The 18,242-nt window shown below is 35.1% G+C and overlaps 1 protein-coding gene across 1 annotated transcript in view; it reads right to left on the reverse strand.

Moving 5' to 3' along the window:
• The window catches only part of LOC129222613 (uncharacterized), a 60,563-nt gene extending 44,259 nt beyond the window's left edge, over nt 1–16,304 (reverse strand). Inside the window, exon 1 of the mRNA XM_054857137.1 lies at nt 16,091–16,304. Within this exon, the coding sequence (XP_054713112.1) occupies nt 16,091–16,241 (151 nt within the window). The 5' untranslated portion in view covers nt 16,242–16,304. The remainder of the gene's footprint in view (nt 1–16,090) is intronic.
• Between the last annotated feature and the right edge of the window lie 1,938 nt (nt 16,305–18,242).

Below are 18,242 nucleotides of genomic sequence, written 5' to 3' on the forward strand. Positions count from 1 at the left end.
TGAAAAGATTTTTTTCTTCTTCAAACTAAAATTTTAATTTTCTACTTTTCATCAACGGAAATTCTTTAACAACACTATCAATATCGATTGTATCAGTCGTTTCTGTAAAACGTTGTATAAAATGTTGTTTTTTAAAATGACCCCTGAATCCAAATATGCAGGTTCGGATCTGCGTACCCGCAGACCACGCAGTACGGGATGAGAGGGGGGGGGGGGGGTGGCGCGGCCTTAAGGGGCCCGACGGCCCAAGAAACTGAAAAAAAAAATGTAAAAAACTAGCACTAAGACTTATTAATGTTGCAAATATGCTGGCCTCTGGTGAAGGGCCCTCTAGATTTAGTTGCAGGGGGTCCAAAATTTATAGAACCGAACCTGCAAATATAACCACTATTTCTCCTTATAACCCACCTCGTTTTGGAGTTCTGGAGATCAACCTCCTCCTCCTCCCAATTTTTTTCTAAGTCAATATTTTTATTTGGAGGGGGAGGGAGCATTATATTATTCGTTAACATTCTTCTGAGGGACTAAAGAAAAGAAAAGTTTAGAAAGATGAGCATTTGTAGCAAGGAGGGACGCTCAGAGTGATACTCTCCCCCCCTGAAATATTTAAAAAATCATCAAAACGAACTATTTTTTTAACACGCTTTTATTAGCTTCACCTGTATGTATGTATGTATCGTGTAACGGAATCTTGCAACTCAAATTTCGCCCACTTCCTGCGATCGGATTCTTTTGAAATTTGGCACGCGACCTCAGACCCGATGACAATGCAATATTCTATAATCAAATTAATTAATTAACGCTTTTAATTTTTAGTTTCCTCCAATTTTAATCAATATTTTGGCGTAAATCCAACAATGTGAAAAAGGAAAATTTTAAAAAAAATACATTAAAAAATGCTCGCAAAAATTATTTAAAAATATCTACAAAAATCTTTAATTTTTCTGCATCAGACAAAATTTGTTCCTATGTTCCAAGGTAATTAGAACATGAAATATAATTGTTTTTAACTAATATCATGCCAAAATTTAGGTGAGCCTTCAATTGGAAATTCATTGCTGATCAGACCATTGTTGAACAAAACTTTTATTCAAATGCATCTCAAATTTTCAAAATAATATAAATATGATTTCCGCAAACATATACATTGATGACTCACAGTAGCTTCCCATCTGGGGGGCCCTTGACTTAAATTTAAGCTATTACCTCGCACTCGTTTTATAAATAATTTCGTCGCCTGATAATTCTCCAACAAAAGACTAAAAAAACAGAAAAATAAAATTGACCAATCATTTAATTTTAATGTAATACAAAAAAGTGTGGGGGACTTCTTATCAGTTGTCTTGAATTTCTTCCATTTGTTGTCCAAGCAAAAATGTAAATAGACAGCCCCCCCCCCCCCACGCTTTTTTGTATTATATTAAAATTAAGTGATTGGTCAACTACTATCATCCAAATATTATTTTTCACTTTTTAGTTCATTTTGCTACGAAAGCGTGTTTTTTTAGTTTTTTAAACTATTATTTTATTCCCCTCACAGTTTGTTTTCGATTTAAAATCCAAGTATCGGCTTCACTTCTATGAGCCCCATGTTCGAAAAAAGGTTCAGATTGAAAAAAAAAAAAAAAAAAAAAGAAAACACTAAAAAAATAAATATAAATAAATAAATAACTAGAATGAAATAAATATAAATTAAAAAATAATAATAAATCTTGAAGCACCGTATGTTGCATATAAGTCGCATCACGGATCTTCAGTCACAAACCTTCCCGGATTATGTATATTTATTGAAGTTACGCTCACACTGAAGATTACGAATGAAATTAAGTGTGCCAATAATTTAGCATTAAACCATCTTCTTTATATAAATACTAGTGGTACCCGCACGGCTTTGCCCGTAGTTGAAAATTAAAAGGTCATTCCGGTTCGTCTGTATATTTACAAATAATGGATGACGAATTTCTCGCCAATTGGCTATGTTCATTCGCTCTCCCATTCCACGTCATGATAATTTCGTAACTTACTCGTCCATCTTATGATAATTTTGCTCCGGAAAATGTTCTTAAAATTGAAACAGAAAAAGAACAAAATCGAATTTTCGAAAAATTGCTTCGAGGTGCACACCCCCCTGCTACAAAACTAACTTTGTGCCAAATTTCCATGAAAATCGGCCGAACGGTCTAGACGCTATGCGCGTCACAGACATCCTACAGACATCCAGACAGAGAGACTTTCCGCTTTATTATTAGTAATAAAGAAAACACAAAATCCAAATGTATCTGTACGGGGTAAATTCAGAAACTACAGGACCGATTTCGTTAAAATTTTCAGTTTATCTAGGTTAGTGCTGGGAAGGCTTACAGACATTTTCGAAAAAATTTCGATGAATAGTTCTTTTTTTTATTCGAAATTTACGTTTTGGACCCGAAAATGGATCTTTCTACCAGGGACGGACTAGATTCTCTAAAAGGGCGCCAACCTTGACTCTCAAAGGACCCCCCCCCCCCCACCAAACAAAAAAAACTAGTATGTTGTGGCCATCACGAAACTTTCTTCTATATTTTTCCTTTTTCTGATCCTTCCCCATGCTTGACGAGGAAGCAATATTCCTAACAAAAACAAAATGACACATGCAAAAACTTGACGACCATCCCAATGTCTGAATTATTGTAAAAGCAAAGCAAAGAGCGAAAATTAAAAGTTACTTTAAAAGCCTTACTTGAATTAATTACAAATATTCTATTTATTAACAAACATAAGATGGCAACAGTTAAAAATTTTAATTCATTGAGATAATATTTACGATGATTTCCATACAATTAAAATCACGAGAAATGCGCAGACGACAATCTATTACGATTTATCTTTCTTATTGTTGCATTAATAAAACTATTTTTATTCGCAAAAAAAAAAAAAAATCAACATTTCTTGGAGCGATTGGAGTCAAAATTGAACCAAAGCCTATTTACGTATGGATTCATATATATTCCAAATTTCAACCAGAACGTAGCATTACTTCCTGAGATAGGGCACTCACAATGGAAAAAAAGAACGGGCGATTGCGCTACCCCCTTTTTAGCTGTTGACACCAAAATAAAATCAGCTCTTATACCCACTAAGGGCTACTTGTCAAAAATTTTTTGTTTGATTCCGTTCGTTATTTCTTGAGATACAGCAGTCACAATTGACGACAAAAAACGTTCTATAACTCAACCCCCGTTTGAGCTATTGACACCAAAATTGAATCAGCACCTGCTCTTGTTAGGGGCAACATATGGACCAAATTTTGTTTGATTCCGCCAGTTAATTCCTGAGGAATAGCAAGCACGCGTAACTCAAAAAACGTCCCATTGCTCCACCCCCCTTGGAGGAATTCGCGCCAAAAACCAATGGGCACAAGTTCACATAGGGGCACATATGTGTACCAAATTTCGTTCAATTTCATGCGGTAGTTTTTGCTGTAGAGCGGCCACAAAAAACTGGTCACACACAGACGTGACACACACACACACACATACACACACACACACACACACAGACAGACAGACATTTTCCAAAAACAGTCGAAATGGACTCAGCACACCTCAAAACGTTCGAATCCGTCAAAATTCGAAATTCGAAAATTTGCACGAATCCAATACTTTCTTCTATATACTAGATATAGAAGAAAGTAAAAAAGACACAAAGGCGCACAAGTTCAAAGGGCCAAATAAAAAAAAAAAAAAGTCGCACAGGTTTGAGAGAGCAAAAAGAAACATGCGCACAGGTTCGAGGGGAGGGCACAATAAAAGAAAACGAATGCGCAAGCGTTCAAAGGCACAAATGAAATAAAATGAAAAAGAAATATTAATTTGAATTTTTGGCATCTTGAATTCAAATTATGTTTTTCGCAATCACGAGCATGTGTGTGTATGAATGCGCGTGTGTGTTTGTGTAGGCGCATGTGTGTGGGTGCACGTGTGTGTGTATGTATGCATGTGTGTGCGTGTTGTGTATGCAGTGCTGTGTGTGTGCGTGTTGTGTATGCAGTGCTGTGTGTGTGCGTGTTGAGTATGCAGTGCTGTGTGTGTGCGTGTTGAGTATGCAGTGCTGTGTGTGTGCGTGTTGTGTATGCAGTGCTGTGTGTGTGCGTGTTGTGTATGCAGTGCTGTGTGTGTGCGTGTTGAGTATGCAGTGCTGTGTGTGTGCGTGTTGTGTATGCAGTGCTGTGTGTGTTCGCGCGCGTGTGTGTAGGCGGTGCTGTATGTGTACGCGCGTGTATGTGTAGGCGCTCTATGGAGGCATGAGTGTGTGTGTGTATGTATGTGTGTTTGTGTCTGTGCGCAGACATGAGTGTGTGTTTGTGTGTGTGCGTAGATATGGACGCCTCCGACCAGGAGAAGCGGATATCTGAAGACAGGGGGACAGCCGCGCCTGGAGGACGGCGAGCGGTGGTGCTGCAGAGGCCCTGGTCCAAGTTGAAAAAGGAACGGAACATCAAAAAATGTCAAATGAGAACAAAAAGCAATCGTGATTGCTCAAAAAAAAAAAAAAAAAAATCCAGAGCGGAAAGAAAAATAAGAAAAAAAAAAGCGCTTGGGTCTGAGAGTGAAAAAAAAAAAAAAAAAAACGGAGACGCTCAGGATCAAAGGCGGAAAAAAAAAGGATGCATAGGTTTGAGAACGCAAAAAAAAAAAAAAAAAAAAGTATTAAAAGAACCCGAAAGCGCACTTGTTCAAAGAGAGAAGGCGCTCAGGTTTGAGGGTGCAAAAAGAAACAGGCGCACAGGTTCGACGGGAGGGCGAAAGAAAAGGGGGGAAAAACTGAAAGCGCACACGTTTGATGGCACAAATAAAATAAAATGAAAAAAAAAAAAAAGAAAAAAAATTAATTTGAATTTTGACATCTTGAATTCAAATTATGTTTTTTCGCAATCACGAGTGTGTGTATGTAGGCGTGTGTATTTGTGTGTGGGGGGTATGTGTGTGTGTGTACGGGTTATGTGTATGTGTGTGTAGGCATATGTGTTTGTGTCTGTGTGCAGGCATGAATGTGTGGGTAGTTGTGTGTATGTGTGTGTATGTTTTTGTGTGTGTATGTGTGGGTATCTGTATGTATGCGTGTGTGCATGTATTTGTATGTGTGTAGGTGTATGTGTGTGTAGGTCCCGTCGACCATGATGGTGCGGAGGGTGGCGGTGGGAAAATTCAAAGGAACGCCAAAAACAGTCAAGTGAAAACAATCAGCAATCGTGATTGCTCAAAAAAATTTCGAGGGCGAAAAAAAAAAAAAGCCCAGGTTTGAAAGCGAGTAAAAAAAAAAAAAACGAGCTCAGGATCAAGGACGCAAAAAACCCGAAGGCGCACACGTTCGAAAGCAAAAAATAAAATGAAAAAAAAAAGTTTGAGGGCGGGAGGAGAAAAAACAAACAAACAAACAAGGGCGCATAAGGTCTTTTAATCCCGTCCAGGGAAACACGGGGAGGAGCGATCACGTTAGTTAAGGCAGTGACTGCTTGCAGGGGCGGACTGGACTTGCGGACCGATGCGCCCTTGAACGTCCTCTGTGTGTTCCTTCGTTTTTTTTTGGCTCCCCCAAACCTGTGGGAATTCGTGTATTTTACTTATTTATTTTTGGCGCCCTTGAACCAGTACGCCTTCGTTTTTTCACGCCCTCAAACCTGTGCGCTTTCGTTTATTTTTGCATCTTTAAAACCTTTGCGCTCTTGAACTTCAGTTCTTTCATGCCCTTTGGTAGTTAAGGTTGGCGCCCTCTTGGGGAACCCAGTCCGCCCCTGCCTACTTGTCGATCTTTGTGATTTATAATCCTCTCCAACGAGATTGTCCTCTCTCTTCTCGTCTTTTTATGTCAGCGCCAGAGATAATGGTCCGCATGAATGTCAGTATCCACTATTTCGTGCTCGTGTTTCAACAAGAAAAATTTCCTGAGACAAGTTAGAACTAAAGAGTAAAAAAAAAAACATTTTGATGTTCATTTAGTGATACATCCCTAGCAAAGCGCCGTCTTAACAAAAAAAAAAGCCTTTTCGATGTTATTGTAGTGTTGCAGAATTTGCCACCCCTGGCAAAGTGCCGCCCGGAGCGAGTGCCCCCTTTGCCCCCCCCCTACGCTACGCCACTGGGGTGGTCACAAGGTACATGGGGAAAAACTTTTTTCATCTAATCTTTTGCGGCATCCCTCTAAAATGTGCCAATAGACTGGTAAATGTGATTTGCGAAGTTTCAAGTCATTTCGATGATATTAACATGTGCCGCAAAGAGGCTAAACTTACGAAAAATAGCAAATTTTAGCAAAAAATTTTAGTTTTTCATCTGTAAAACCAAAATCATTCATTCTAGAAACTTTGTTCTGGTCTCATTTTGTAAGGAATTTTATTCCCTTTAAGTCTAATTTCATTTAAATTCTTGTAAAAATTGATTGAACATTATTCAAGATTTTCCAAGTCAGTTCGTAGCTAATATCCTTCAAATCGCGTAAAAAGAATGAATTATGAAAAAATAAATTGTATTAGTTCTTTTAGTTAGAGGTTGTAACCCCCTTACAATGTTAAGTAATCAGAGCAAAAACAGCAATATTATCAGAAATGTACAGTGAAACCCCGTTACAACGAATACCGATACAACGAAATATCCCATCTAACGAAAGAAAATTTTAGCCCTGATTTGATTTCCATTATGTTGCTTGAATTTCATTACTACTTAAACCTTGTTACAACTAAATTTCTGGTGATTCGAAGTTCGTTGTAACAGGATTTCACTTTACTATAGTTATGTCTCTAAAACTCAAAGCTAAAACAAACAACTGCGTGTAAAACTTTTGAAATTAGCTGAATAGGCCATAAATAAAGAACGTTGCTTTATTCCTCGGTGTTCAGAGCTAAGCAATAGCTTAAAAATCCCAGTCTTGTAAGGGCTTTCGACACACTAGAGAAAGGAAAAACTACGATTCCCATGAAAGTAGTCTGTGTTCTTAGACGGGGACTTGTTAGGGCTTCTGCAGTGCAAAACTGCGTTTTGTGATTGCAGTTGTTACAGAAAAAGTTTTTGTATTTAGCAAGTCTCTATCATACTTTAGAAGTTGGTTTAAAAGAAGATTTGATTTGCAAAACAGGTACGTCCACTTGTCCTCAGCCAGAGATTTTTCAAGAATTTTAGGATGAATAGTATAGATAAGAAGCAATCCAAAGCAAGTATAGAAGATTAAAATCAAAATAAGCAATTCTGGTGAAATTTCATGTTTTCTTTTTGAGAAATGAAATCAGTAGCAGCTTACGGATGACTACAAGGAATACATTCAATTTTGCCTAACTTATTTAGGGAGTCTTTCTCCAAACAACGTTACTTCTCGAGTACCTGGAGCTATTCATCGCACCAGATGGATGACCAAGGCCATATAAGGTAGTGAGAAGCAGAGGGATGTAAGTGGACTTTTTAAAGTTCCTTATAAAACGCGTTTAGAGTTCAGATCCTAGGTATGCTTTCATTGAACTTTTTTCTAAATCATGCTATATAACAGCCCCTACCAGAGCTAATAGTACCATCTCTTGCCCCTAAGCAGAGTAGAGGTTCCCCTATTATTTGTAATGATTATCTCCAAAACTTAAATTCTGTCAATTACATCCCTTTGCTTCTCACTGCCTCATATACTCTTTAAAGATATATCTTTTCATAAATCAGCTTTCCTTAATCGATTTAGAGATAAAAGGTATTGAAGATATTTGGTTGTTTTTCATCGATAGTTATGGAAAAGTATGGTTTATATTCTGAGATCCAGCTTTGGCCCCCAACCAAGATCTACAGTTAGTAAAATCCTTGGTGCAATACCAGAATATTTATGAAGATGATGTAGGCACAGAACTACATAAAATAATTAGCCATCTGTCATCCTGAACTCAGTGAAGGTTGCATTTCTCTTTTTTGATGATACTTAAAAAAAAAAAAAAAAAAATCAAAACAAGGGAGGCTGCAAAATTAAAATCCGAAGTATGAGATAATAAAGATGATTGTGATGATAGGGATACAAAAGCACAGCTCTATCTGAAAAAAGCTTACTTCATTGGACAAAGTAGATTTTTTTCATTTCTCCTCAAACTATTTAAGAGATTCAATTTTTTTTAAAGAGATTCGAAATCGATAGAGTTTTCAAATACTGATCTTGATGAATAGTGTAGAAACCAATATTATATTAAAACTAAAAAGATAGTAAACAGTTTAAGGGCTGTCAATGTCACAGCTGAAATAGGTGTAAAACTAATTTCTAACTAACGACAGTTCCTATTACAAGTTATGCCTGAGCGCAGGCACTTTCCACATTCATCAAAATCTACCATAATCGAAGCCATTACCACTTTAACTTGTCAATGAAAAGTAGTAACATAATGATGTATGTTTTTTCAGTGTATGTCATTTAACAGTGTTAGCAATAAAATGCATTTGATTTTTTTTTCTTTTTGTAGTTTAAACTCATTGCTTTCTCTTCTAAACAGCTTAGTTCCTTTATTTTGAATCAGCAATTTGTTGCATTTAATTTTTAAAATACCTTCAAATGAAGCCTTTTTACTGGATAAATTAAAATTAACAAAGAGCAAATAAATATAATTGAATATTGTAATGCTTTTAGGTCTTTGCATGAAAATTCCTTATTGATGATATCTTCCACGATTTGACCTGAATACATGGGCGGATTTATGGGGGGTCAGAGGGGGGCAATGCCCCCCCCCCCAGTTTTGGGAGGACTTTATATAGTAACAACACATCTTCAAAAAAAATTTTAAAAAATCATTTTTTTTTTCTTTTTTGACTTGTTCAGAAGGGAGAATTTTTATATTTGGATTATTATTTGGATTTATTGAAGGGGGGCATAGAGGGGCAATGCACACAAGTTTTGGGAGGACTTAAAAGAGTAAGAACACATCTTCCAAAATCCTAAAACAAAAAAATCATTATTTTTTTTCTTTTTTGGATAGTTCAATGAAAATGAAGAGAATAGCGAATGTTTTTTTCTGATGGGAGAAAAGAAGAAAAAAAGAACATTAAATACTAATAGTACAGCTGTCACTGGAGTGCTAAATATATGCCTATATTCACTATTTTGGACTGAAAACCATTTGGGCAAGTATATAAATGAAAATATAGGCTAAACGAGCTATGCATTCAGCTGCAACTATTATAATAATTGACAAGTATTAAATTAGAACCTAAAACAAAGAGAACCCCCCTCCCCCTCCCCCATTTGCGCTAACAGAACGATCTACTCGTTATGATTTGTTTTCTTTCTCAGAATGTTTATTTTCAATTTGCGTGGTTTCAAAAACGAGATATTTTGTGTTCTTACAGACAAAACTATTTGAAGAACCTTCTGGAATTCACACGTTCAGATTGGTAAAATTGTAAAAATCCTTTAACCATAAAAACTGACGAATTTTCGTAAAAATTACAAAAATCTGCAGGTAAGAGTGAATTACATAAAGGGCCGGATTTGCCTATAAGATAAACAAGCCATAGCTTCGGGCTACTGCTTTGAAGTGGGTCCGTAACTCGCAAAAAAATTGCATTTCTTAAAAAATGAAAAGTGCTTGAAAAAACTAATTTCATTTTCAAGTGCTTGAAAACCTTGAATATTTGAAAACGTGTGGCTACAAACTTGAAATTTTTAAATTTCTAACAAATGGTAGGAGGAGGAATGCAAAAATATGTCAAATTCAGCTCCTTGCTACAACCTGCATCAAAAGTGTAAAAATCATGGAGCTTACGTTTTTAACATATTACTGGAAATAAATTTTTGTGACTCACATGTTTCATATCTTGCTATTTATTTAATCCCAAATGCAGTATTTTGGAAATTCTTTTGTACTGATTGCTTTTATCTTGCTTCTACTGCATATTGTTAATCTGTTTAGCCCGGAAAAAATGATACACTACCTCTATTCCTTTTCGTTTTCTGCACTGCTTATAATTAAAAACAAGGTAATTGTAATGAGAAAATTTTATAGTTTATTTTTTCTTTTAAACTTAAAGTAGCTGTTTTTTTTTTACAAAGTTTGAATAATACTGTACAATTGTATAATCTAGAACTCAATTTCAGAGACTGGAAAGTGTAAATGAGGCGCCTTAAATTATTAAATGTTCTAAAATCCTTGAAAAGAATTGGCACACTATAACCTATTAGGGCTCTTGTGCCAAAACACCCAATCTAACCAACCAAACCTTGAAAATAATTAGACAAGCCTTTGAAACTCCTAAGCAAAGTGTGCTTCAATTTTATTTCTTATCAAGTGTATAAATTATGAATTGTTCTAATAAGTAGTATGCTACTCTCATGTTACATATTTTCTAAATCTGTATAGTATTTCTTTTAAAGTATTAACTTACATTACAAAGCACATTTAAATCGTAAAACTTAAAAAAAATATATATTTGTCTTTTTTCCAGAGATTTTTGTCTATCCAATTAATCCTTTTAAGGCTTTGAAATGCAGAATTCTATATCCATTTTACAAAATTTCCTACGGGGGACAAACCCCCGGACCCCCTACATTAGGGAATATTCTATGTCCTACTTAAAAGGGAGCCCTGCGTCACTCTCTTGATACCAGTCACCTCTCTTAAGGTCAATTCAAATAGGACAGCATGAAAACACATTAATGAAAACGACACAAAAAAAAGTAAAGCATGGCCTTATGCATCAGAGGAAAACAGACCAAAACATGGGGGGGGGGGGGGGCAATTTAAAATGTTGTTCAAAAAAAAAAAAAATCTCGCCCCCCCCCCCAGGAACTTAGTCCTAAATCCGCCTATGCCTGAATAATGCCAAGTACCATTCTGTAACTTTTATTTAAAAAAATGGATAAACGAGAATAAAATTTCCTATAAAATGAGACCAGAACGAAATATCTAGAATGAAAAGTTTTAAAGGGGAAAAACTTCGATTTTTTTTTTTGCTAAAAATCGCTGTTTTTCGTAACTTAAGCTTCTTTGCGACACGTGTTAATATAATCGGATTAAGCTGAAACTTTGCAAATCATGTTTTCTAGTCCATTGGCACATTTTAGGGGGAGGTGCCGCGGAAGAAATTCGAAAGTCGATTTTTTGTGACCACCCTACTACGCATCCATTAAAATCGTACATGAAAACATTGCCTTGCGAAAACCTAGCCAAAAGGGAACATATTTTAAATGACCTGCTACACACACACACACACACACACACACACACACACAAAGCCCCAATGTGTTAAAAACCAATTGCAAGAAATTTTACTTTTTGATACTCAAGCAAGAAATGGCAACAAATAATATTGTTCAGCTTTTTTTCAAGCTAAAATTAATCTCGCTCAAAAAATGGAGGAAGAAATTTCTTTTTGATATAAATTAATTTTTACTTCAAACGCTTCTAACCTTTTTTGTAGTCATTTTTCGATGTCCGTGGCTCTAGTAATTGCGGATATTTTCGAAATGATTATTTTTTACGGGCTTTCCAACGGTACAAAAACCGAAAAAATAGGACCATTTCTTGGCATAGACATATGTTCAAGTGGACATAAAATTGAGCTTTAAATTATTATCTCCGTTAATTAGCATCCTACGTGGATGAGGCTGGAATATTCGTAACCCTCGTAAAATTTCTAATTTTTCAATACCTGGTTCGACCCTGAACTCGAGCCCGTTCTTGAGAATTTTGCATATGAGTGAAGAACGCTCCCCATCCAGTTTCACCCCCTTAAAATTAAAATTTCCAAAAATTGTTTCTTAACACGCGCTTACGTTATAAAATTAACCTATGTTCCAAATTTCAGCTTTCTAGTCTCAGTCAGTAGTTTTGGCTGTGCGTTGATTGTAAGTCAGAAAAAGCTATTTTATATATACAGATATGGATGCCTCAGTTGCCAAATCGATTAACTCCACTTTAAAAAAAAAAATCCTCATTTCTGCTTTAATAGTGCTTAATCAATGCTTAGAATGTGAATTTGTATTAAAGGTTTGGTTCAGTACATTTCTGATCCTGTGATGGCAGAAAATGTAACAGAAGGGTCCATTCACTCCTATGGATAACATTATTTTCTTCATCACTTTTCTCGACTTTTTGTTTTATGGAGTTATTTGATTTGGCAAGTGAAGCATCCATATATCAAAATATCGGATATTTTCGAAAAATATCATTTTTGAATCCTGCCCATAAAACATGAGTTTTAAGATTTTAAAACAAATTTTAGCAAAAGGTTTACACATTATTTGCTATAACTGCTGATCCATTTATGGTTCTAAACTGAAAACTTTTGGAAGTAGTCAATAAAATACAGCAAAAAATACATATAGTAGAGTTATAACATTTTAGAGCACTTCCGAAAAGTTAAAAAAAAAAAAAAACTTTTTAAAAAATCTCAAAAATTAATTACGTTGAGCGGTAAAAAAAAACCCCTTCAAAATACTTCTGACATCATTCTTATTAATTATTATTTTAAATGTCTCCCTGCATCTGAAAATGAACACCCTCTCCCCCACCTCGTTAACCCGTTTTGAGATAGGTCCTTCCCTTCCTATTTTCTTCAGTTTTCGACAGTGTCATAGACGTTATTTTTATTAGGAGTAGAAGCGAGCATTTTACTAGCCCTTAACATTCTTCTGCAGAGCTGAAAAGGTGAAAAGTTCAAAAGTATCAACATTTGTAACAACAAGGGAGACTCAGGGGGTATTTTTTCTAAAATATTTAAAAAAACATCAAGAAGATTAAAGTAAGACAAAACAACGTTAGAAGAAGCACAAATTTGTAAATTACAGCAGACACGTGTTTCGGCGTTACAGGGAACGCCTTTTTCAATGCAAAAAATAATGAGCTTATGGATGAAAAGATTTTTGGCTTTTGTCGGATGTCTTGTGTGCTTGTGCTTCTTCTAACGTTGTTTTGTCTTACTTTACTGTTCTGCACAAAGGTATTTATTTATCTTATCAAGAAGATTGTTTTTTGAGGCTTTTTTTCTCGTATTTATTGGTGTAAAACCAGAGTATCTGCCTCACTTTTATGAACCCCATGTCCGAAAAAATAATTGAAACAAACTTCATCTTGTGCAGAAAAAAAAAGGTATTTCGAATGACAATATTAAAGAGAGTGGGTTATCTTTCATCCTTTTAATAGGCCATTTGAGTGAAATTTTAGCTTAAAAAATTAATAAGGGAAAAAACCCTCCCAGCACTGAGGTGCAAACCCTCAGGGTCTGAAGTAATTTTGTACCAAACTTCATGACTATTATGGGTACTATGGGGTCTCTTTGACATGGGACAGTCACATACACAATTTCTTTGACAAAACCATTTTTTAGTACAAAGAGAAACCGATTGTTGTCACCTACAAAAGAGATATTGACCATCTTTGTGGCACTACGTACCTTAAAGTTTTATGCACATCATAAAGGCTTAATTTTCATTGGAAGCTCAGCTCCAGTACTTCTTTTGAATGGGGTTACTTCTTTCGGTCAAAAGTACTACTTTTAGTCACTGAAACTGACAGAATAAGCAAAAAAAAAAAAAAAAAAAAAAAAAACATGGAGCGAGGGGAAAAAAAACTTTCATTTTCCCAACACTTATTTTATATTTAATTTTTTTAATTGTCCGATTTTAGAAATAAGGCGTGGTCATTGTGACGTCACAAGTGATGTACTTTGGCACGCTACTCCATTGGTAAGCTAAACGTTTACGCTTTGTTGTCAACCGCGTAACCAGGATATGATAATTTGCTCTAATGGCATCAGTGAATGACTTTTCATCACTTGTAATGTCATGTGCAGAAGCGTAAAAAATGAATTTCAATTCGCGCACCGATTAAAAAAGTTGTTAAAAAATATTAAACTTTGTCAAATTATTTAAAAAAATGGTTAAGACTTACTTTTTTTATGCATGCTCTTTCAGAAAAAATACTTTTAAGATTTCGGAAATAATTCAATTATATGTGTTTTATGCGGATCATAGACTATTAACGCAAGAAAATAAATTGTGAAGACTGAAGGACTTTCTTTTGTTACAAATTAAGCCCTTTAAAGTACACATAAAGGAAGATTCAAAGCTAACTGTTCAAAATCTGTAGGTTCAGGCACACAATAACAAGCAAGAATAATAGAGGAGCATCTGGTTGCAATGCAAACGCAATGCTGACCCGCTACATGCACATAAAGCCGAAAACTGACGGATGCGAAACCATTCAGACATTTATTACACAAAGACGATTTCACGCAACATTTTAGTTTTTAAGAAAGGTTTCAAGCCGTTGTTTATACGCTTACATGCATTTGCAGCCGCAGGCCTCGAATTTCAACAACTGCTTAAAACTTTCTTTAAAAACTAAAATTTAGTCTAAAAGCGTCTTTGTGCAATAAATGTCTGACATGTTTCTCATGTATCAGTTTTTTGCTTTGTGTGCATGTAGCGTAGGGTGGTTCGAAAATGCATGTAAAAAAAAAGTTTCTGTTAGATAACAGGACACCCCTCAATATTTTTAGACTTGTGGATAGCAATATGCTAAAAGAATTTTAGTTTCCTATTTCAACTGGAAGAGGGTGCTCAACCCCCCATTCCCCAAACTTTATAAGTATGGAGAGGGGGGCTTAAAAATACATTGAACTGAAAAAACAATGCTACCTATTATAAAATACACTAGCAATATGCATATACATTGCAATAAAAAATCATTTACAAAAAAACAGCTTTGGATATTAAATGTTTCTAAAGTTGTGGCATTTTCTATGCTATGGTTGATGTTAAATTGAGGGGTCATTGAGCATCCTCTTGAGTATGAAAATTGGAGTATGAAGCTATAACTTTTACAGCATAATACTATTAGTAAGTCTAAAATAAATAGGGGATGTCCTGAACTCTAGCTGAAAAAACGTTTTTTTTGAATCACCCTAATGTGCAATGCGGACCAGCACTGCGTTTGCAACTATAGGTCCGTATATAATTCTTGCTTTTTATCGTGTGCGCGACTTGCATGCAGCTTTTGAACGATTAGCTCTGAATCAACCAGTAGATAATTACATAATAATCGAGTTGACGTTACATAATAATCGAGTAGTTCAAGTCATCAAAGATCACCAGAAGAGAAAAAGCTATAATAGCCCGTCTTTATATTGGTTACACAAGATTACCCCCTATTCATTCTTTGTATTCGTTACACAAGATTCCCTCACAAACATCTTTTCTCGAGAACCAGTTCTAATATGCAAAACTTACAATGTCAATCAGACAGTGTTGTACATCCTTTGCAATAAAGGCAGTGAGAAGCAAAATGTTGTAAGTGCCAAAATTAAAATTTTTGAGCTAACCTGTACAAATGGTTAGGAGAACCTTTCCTCCGCGTAGGTGCAAGGGATAGTATATGCTATCTTCTCGAAACTTAAAGTCCACTTACATCCCTTTGCTTCTCACTACCACAATTGTCCAATTTTCAATCATATTCGCTTTAAAATTTTCAATCAGTTTCATCTATCTTTGAAGAAATTACTAGGGAACACAAAGACACACCTCATCCGAACTTGTTCCCCTTCCTTCGGGAGATTAGATTTCTCTGTTTCACTTGAAGTTCGTTCTTATGTCTTTGTTTTCTTGAAAATGCTTTTATGTTTCTCAAAAATGTTTTTCAGTTCATTCTTTCGGTTCGTTTTTCAAAAATTAAAACTTTGTGGATGTGTTTATTTCGGCAGAACTTCCCAAAATTCTAGAAGTTTCATCTTTTTGCTCTTTTAACATTTTCGCTTTTTGGCACTTTTTCATACTAAATCCGTAAAAATCATTTGGGGCAGTACAGCCTATCAAGCCTCTTGCACCAAAAAACCCAGTGGAACTAACTAACCAACCAGGGGCGGACTCTGACCCCCAAGAGGGTGCTAACCTTGATTCCAAAAGGGCGCAAAAAAAAGGGGGAGCGCGAATAATAATGATGATTAAAAAAAAAAAAACAAGAAAAACGCACAGGTTTTAGGGCGCGGTAAAAATAAATAAATAAATAAATAAGGCGCACATATGGGAGGCAGATGGGCCAGTCCGCTCCTGCAACCTACGATTACAGGGAATTGCATGGAAAAGTATCAAAAGAAAGTTTGCTGACCTGTGTTGAACTTCCATACGTCTTTGAGGGGCAAGTTGGCACTCCTTCCACCTAGTAAATAGATGGCCCCCGACTGGCACACGCACATCGCGTGCTTGGAGCGGGTGCTTGGCGTAGGGCTGCCTGTGCTTGGTTGCACGCTCGCCCACATGCCCCTGCAAAAGAAAAAATCAATACAGATGATAAAAAGATTAGATTAACTGTAATCAGTAACGTTGAGCAAGCCCAAAAACTTCTATTTTATTATAACTAACTAAATTTTTCGAAAATAAACTGAAAAGTCTGTTCAAAACCCTTCAAAATTTGAATGCTGACTGGTTTTTGGATATTGTCTTTATCTTTACTAATAATAAAGCTGAAAGTCTGTCTGGATCTCTGTCTGTCTGGATGTATGTCTCTGACGCGCATAGCGCCTGGACCGTTCGGCCAATTTTCATGAAATTCGTAGCATGGAGGTGTGCACCTCGAAGCGATTTTTCGAAAATTCGATTTTGTTCTTTTTATATTCCAATTTTAAGAAATTTTCTCGAGAAAATTGTCACAACATGGACGAATAAATTACGTAATTTTCACAACGTGGAACCATAACATGGGAAAGCAAATGAATATAGCAAATTGGCGGGAAATTCTTCATCCAGTATTTGTAAATGTACTGGCGAGCCAAATGACTTTTTAATTTTCTACTACGAGCAAAGCCGTGCGGATACTACTAGTGAATTATAAAGAAATCACAGATGTTCTTAAGGCGATTGCAATTCTTCGATTGCTTACTTTGTCTTTGAAATTTTTTTTACTAACTCACGTAGCAGGCGTAACGCTTAAACGTTTCATGAACGATTTGAAATAGTTTTAACCAATTCGAAAGATTTATGAAACGAAGGGTACAATCTGAAAAAAAAAAAAAAAAAAAAAAAAACCTACTGAATTTTATTATGGAGAATATCAGCAGTCTTTTAAACTTTGTTGAGATCTAAAATATTTTTGATAAACACTGATTTTATTTGAACTGCTAAAGTTTTGTATGTATTACAATTTTATGAAACAAATTATTATTCTATTTCAGTTTTAAGGCAATAAAAGATTTAGAATTTCAGTTCAACCAACCAATTTATAAAAATACTAGCAAAAATACCCGGCGTTGCCTGGGTCAGTAATAAGTGTGAGAAACAATCGCTATTTTCATTCGTTTTCTTTTATAACTAAACTGAAAGAACTCGAAACATACCGCTTTGACGTGATTAAAAATCGAGTTTCTTCCTTACCGAGAAAAGTAAAATAGCAATAAGTATGAATAACGAAATAGTATTCAGTTAGAAACGAAAGCACAATATTTAAGCATATAAAATTTTGTAGAATTAAAAAAAAAAAAAAGCTCTCTACTTTGTTTTCCTAAGTGCGCAAAAAGTAAAGTTTCCAAATATGTAAATGACTTTAAATTCATGTTTGCTCCGGAGAAGCTTTGATTTAAAATTTTCATTACGATTACTATTAATATTGCTGTTGTAAGGCAACGAATTTTTGTAACAATGGGTTTAATATTTAATCATTCATTACTTTAAATTTACTGTTTTCCATCATAACTTTTTTAAACTAATTTTTTTAGAAATAAATTATAGCCTATGTTTCTTCCTGATAATGTAGCTATCTGTGGTGAAAAATGGTTAAAATCGGTCCAGTAGTTTTGAAGTTTACCCCGGACATTCTTACATACAGAAGTAGCCATTTATGTATAAAGATTTATCATTCAATTAAAATAATTATCCTTTAATGACGACAAGTGAACTAAAAGTAAACAAATAAATAAACAAATAACAATAATAATAAATACAGATAAATTATCAACAATTATTTTTCAACTAAAATTTCTAAACTTTTGATATTTCAGTTCACATAAGCCGTGACTTTAATGTTTCAGTTATAGTGTGTCTTCAGTATTGGACTTCTTGTTTCCGCAAATAGAATTTTTCTGGGATTTTCGCTCTGAGGTTTTAAAATATTTGCAATAATATCGATATTAAAAAAAAAGAAACAGATCATTTAATACTCATGAAATACATCTCTCCCCACATTCCCCTAGTATTGATATTAAAGTTGTTTTCTTATTTCTCCGGGCATTTGCTAAGATATATTCATGCAAAACACTTGACTGCTA

This window comes from Uloborus diversus, chromosome 5 (assembly GCF_026930045.1).
Source record: "Uloborus diversus isolate 005 chromosome 5, Udiv.v.3.1, whole genome shotgun sequence".
Taxonomy (NCBI): Eukaryota; Metazoa; Arthropoda; class Arachnida; order Araneae; family Uloboridae; genus Uloborus; species Uloborus diversus.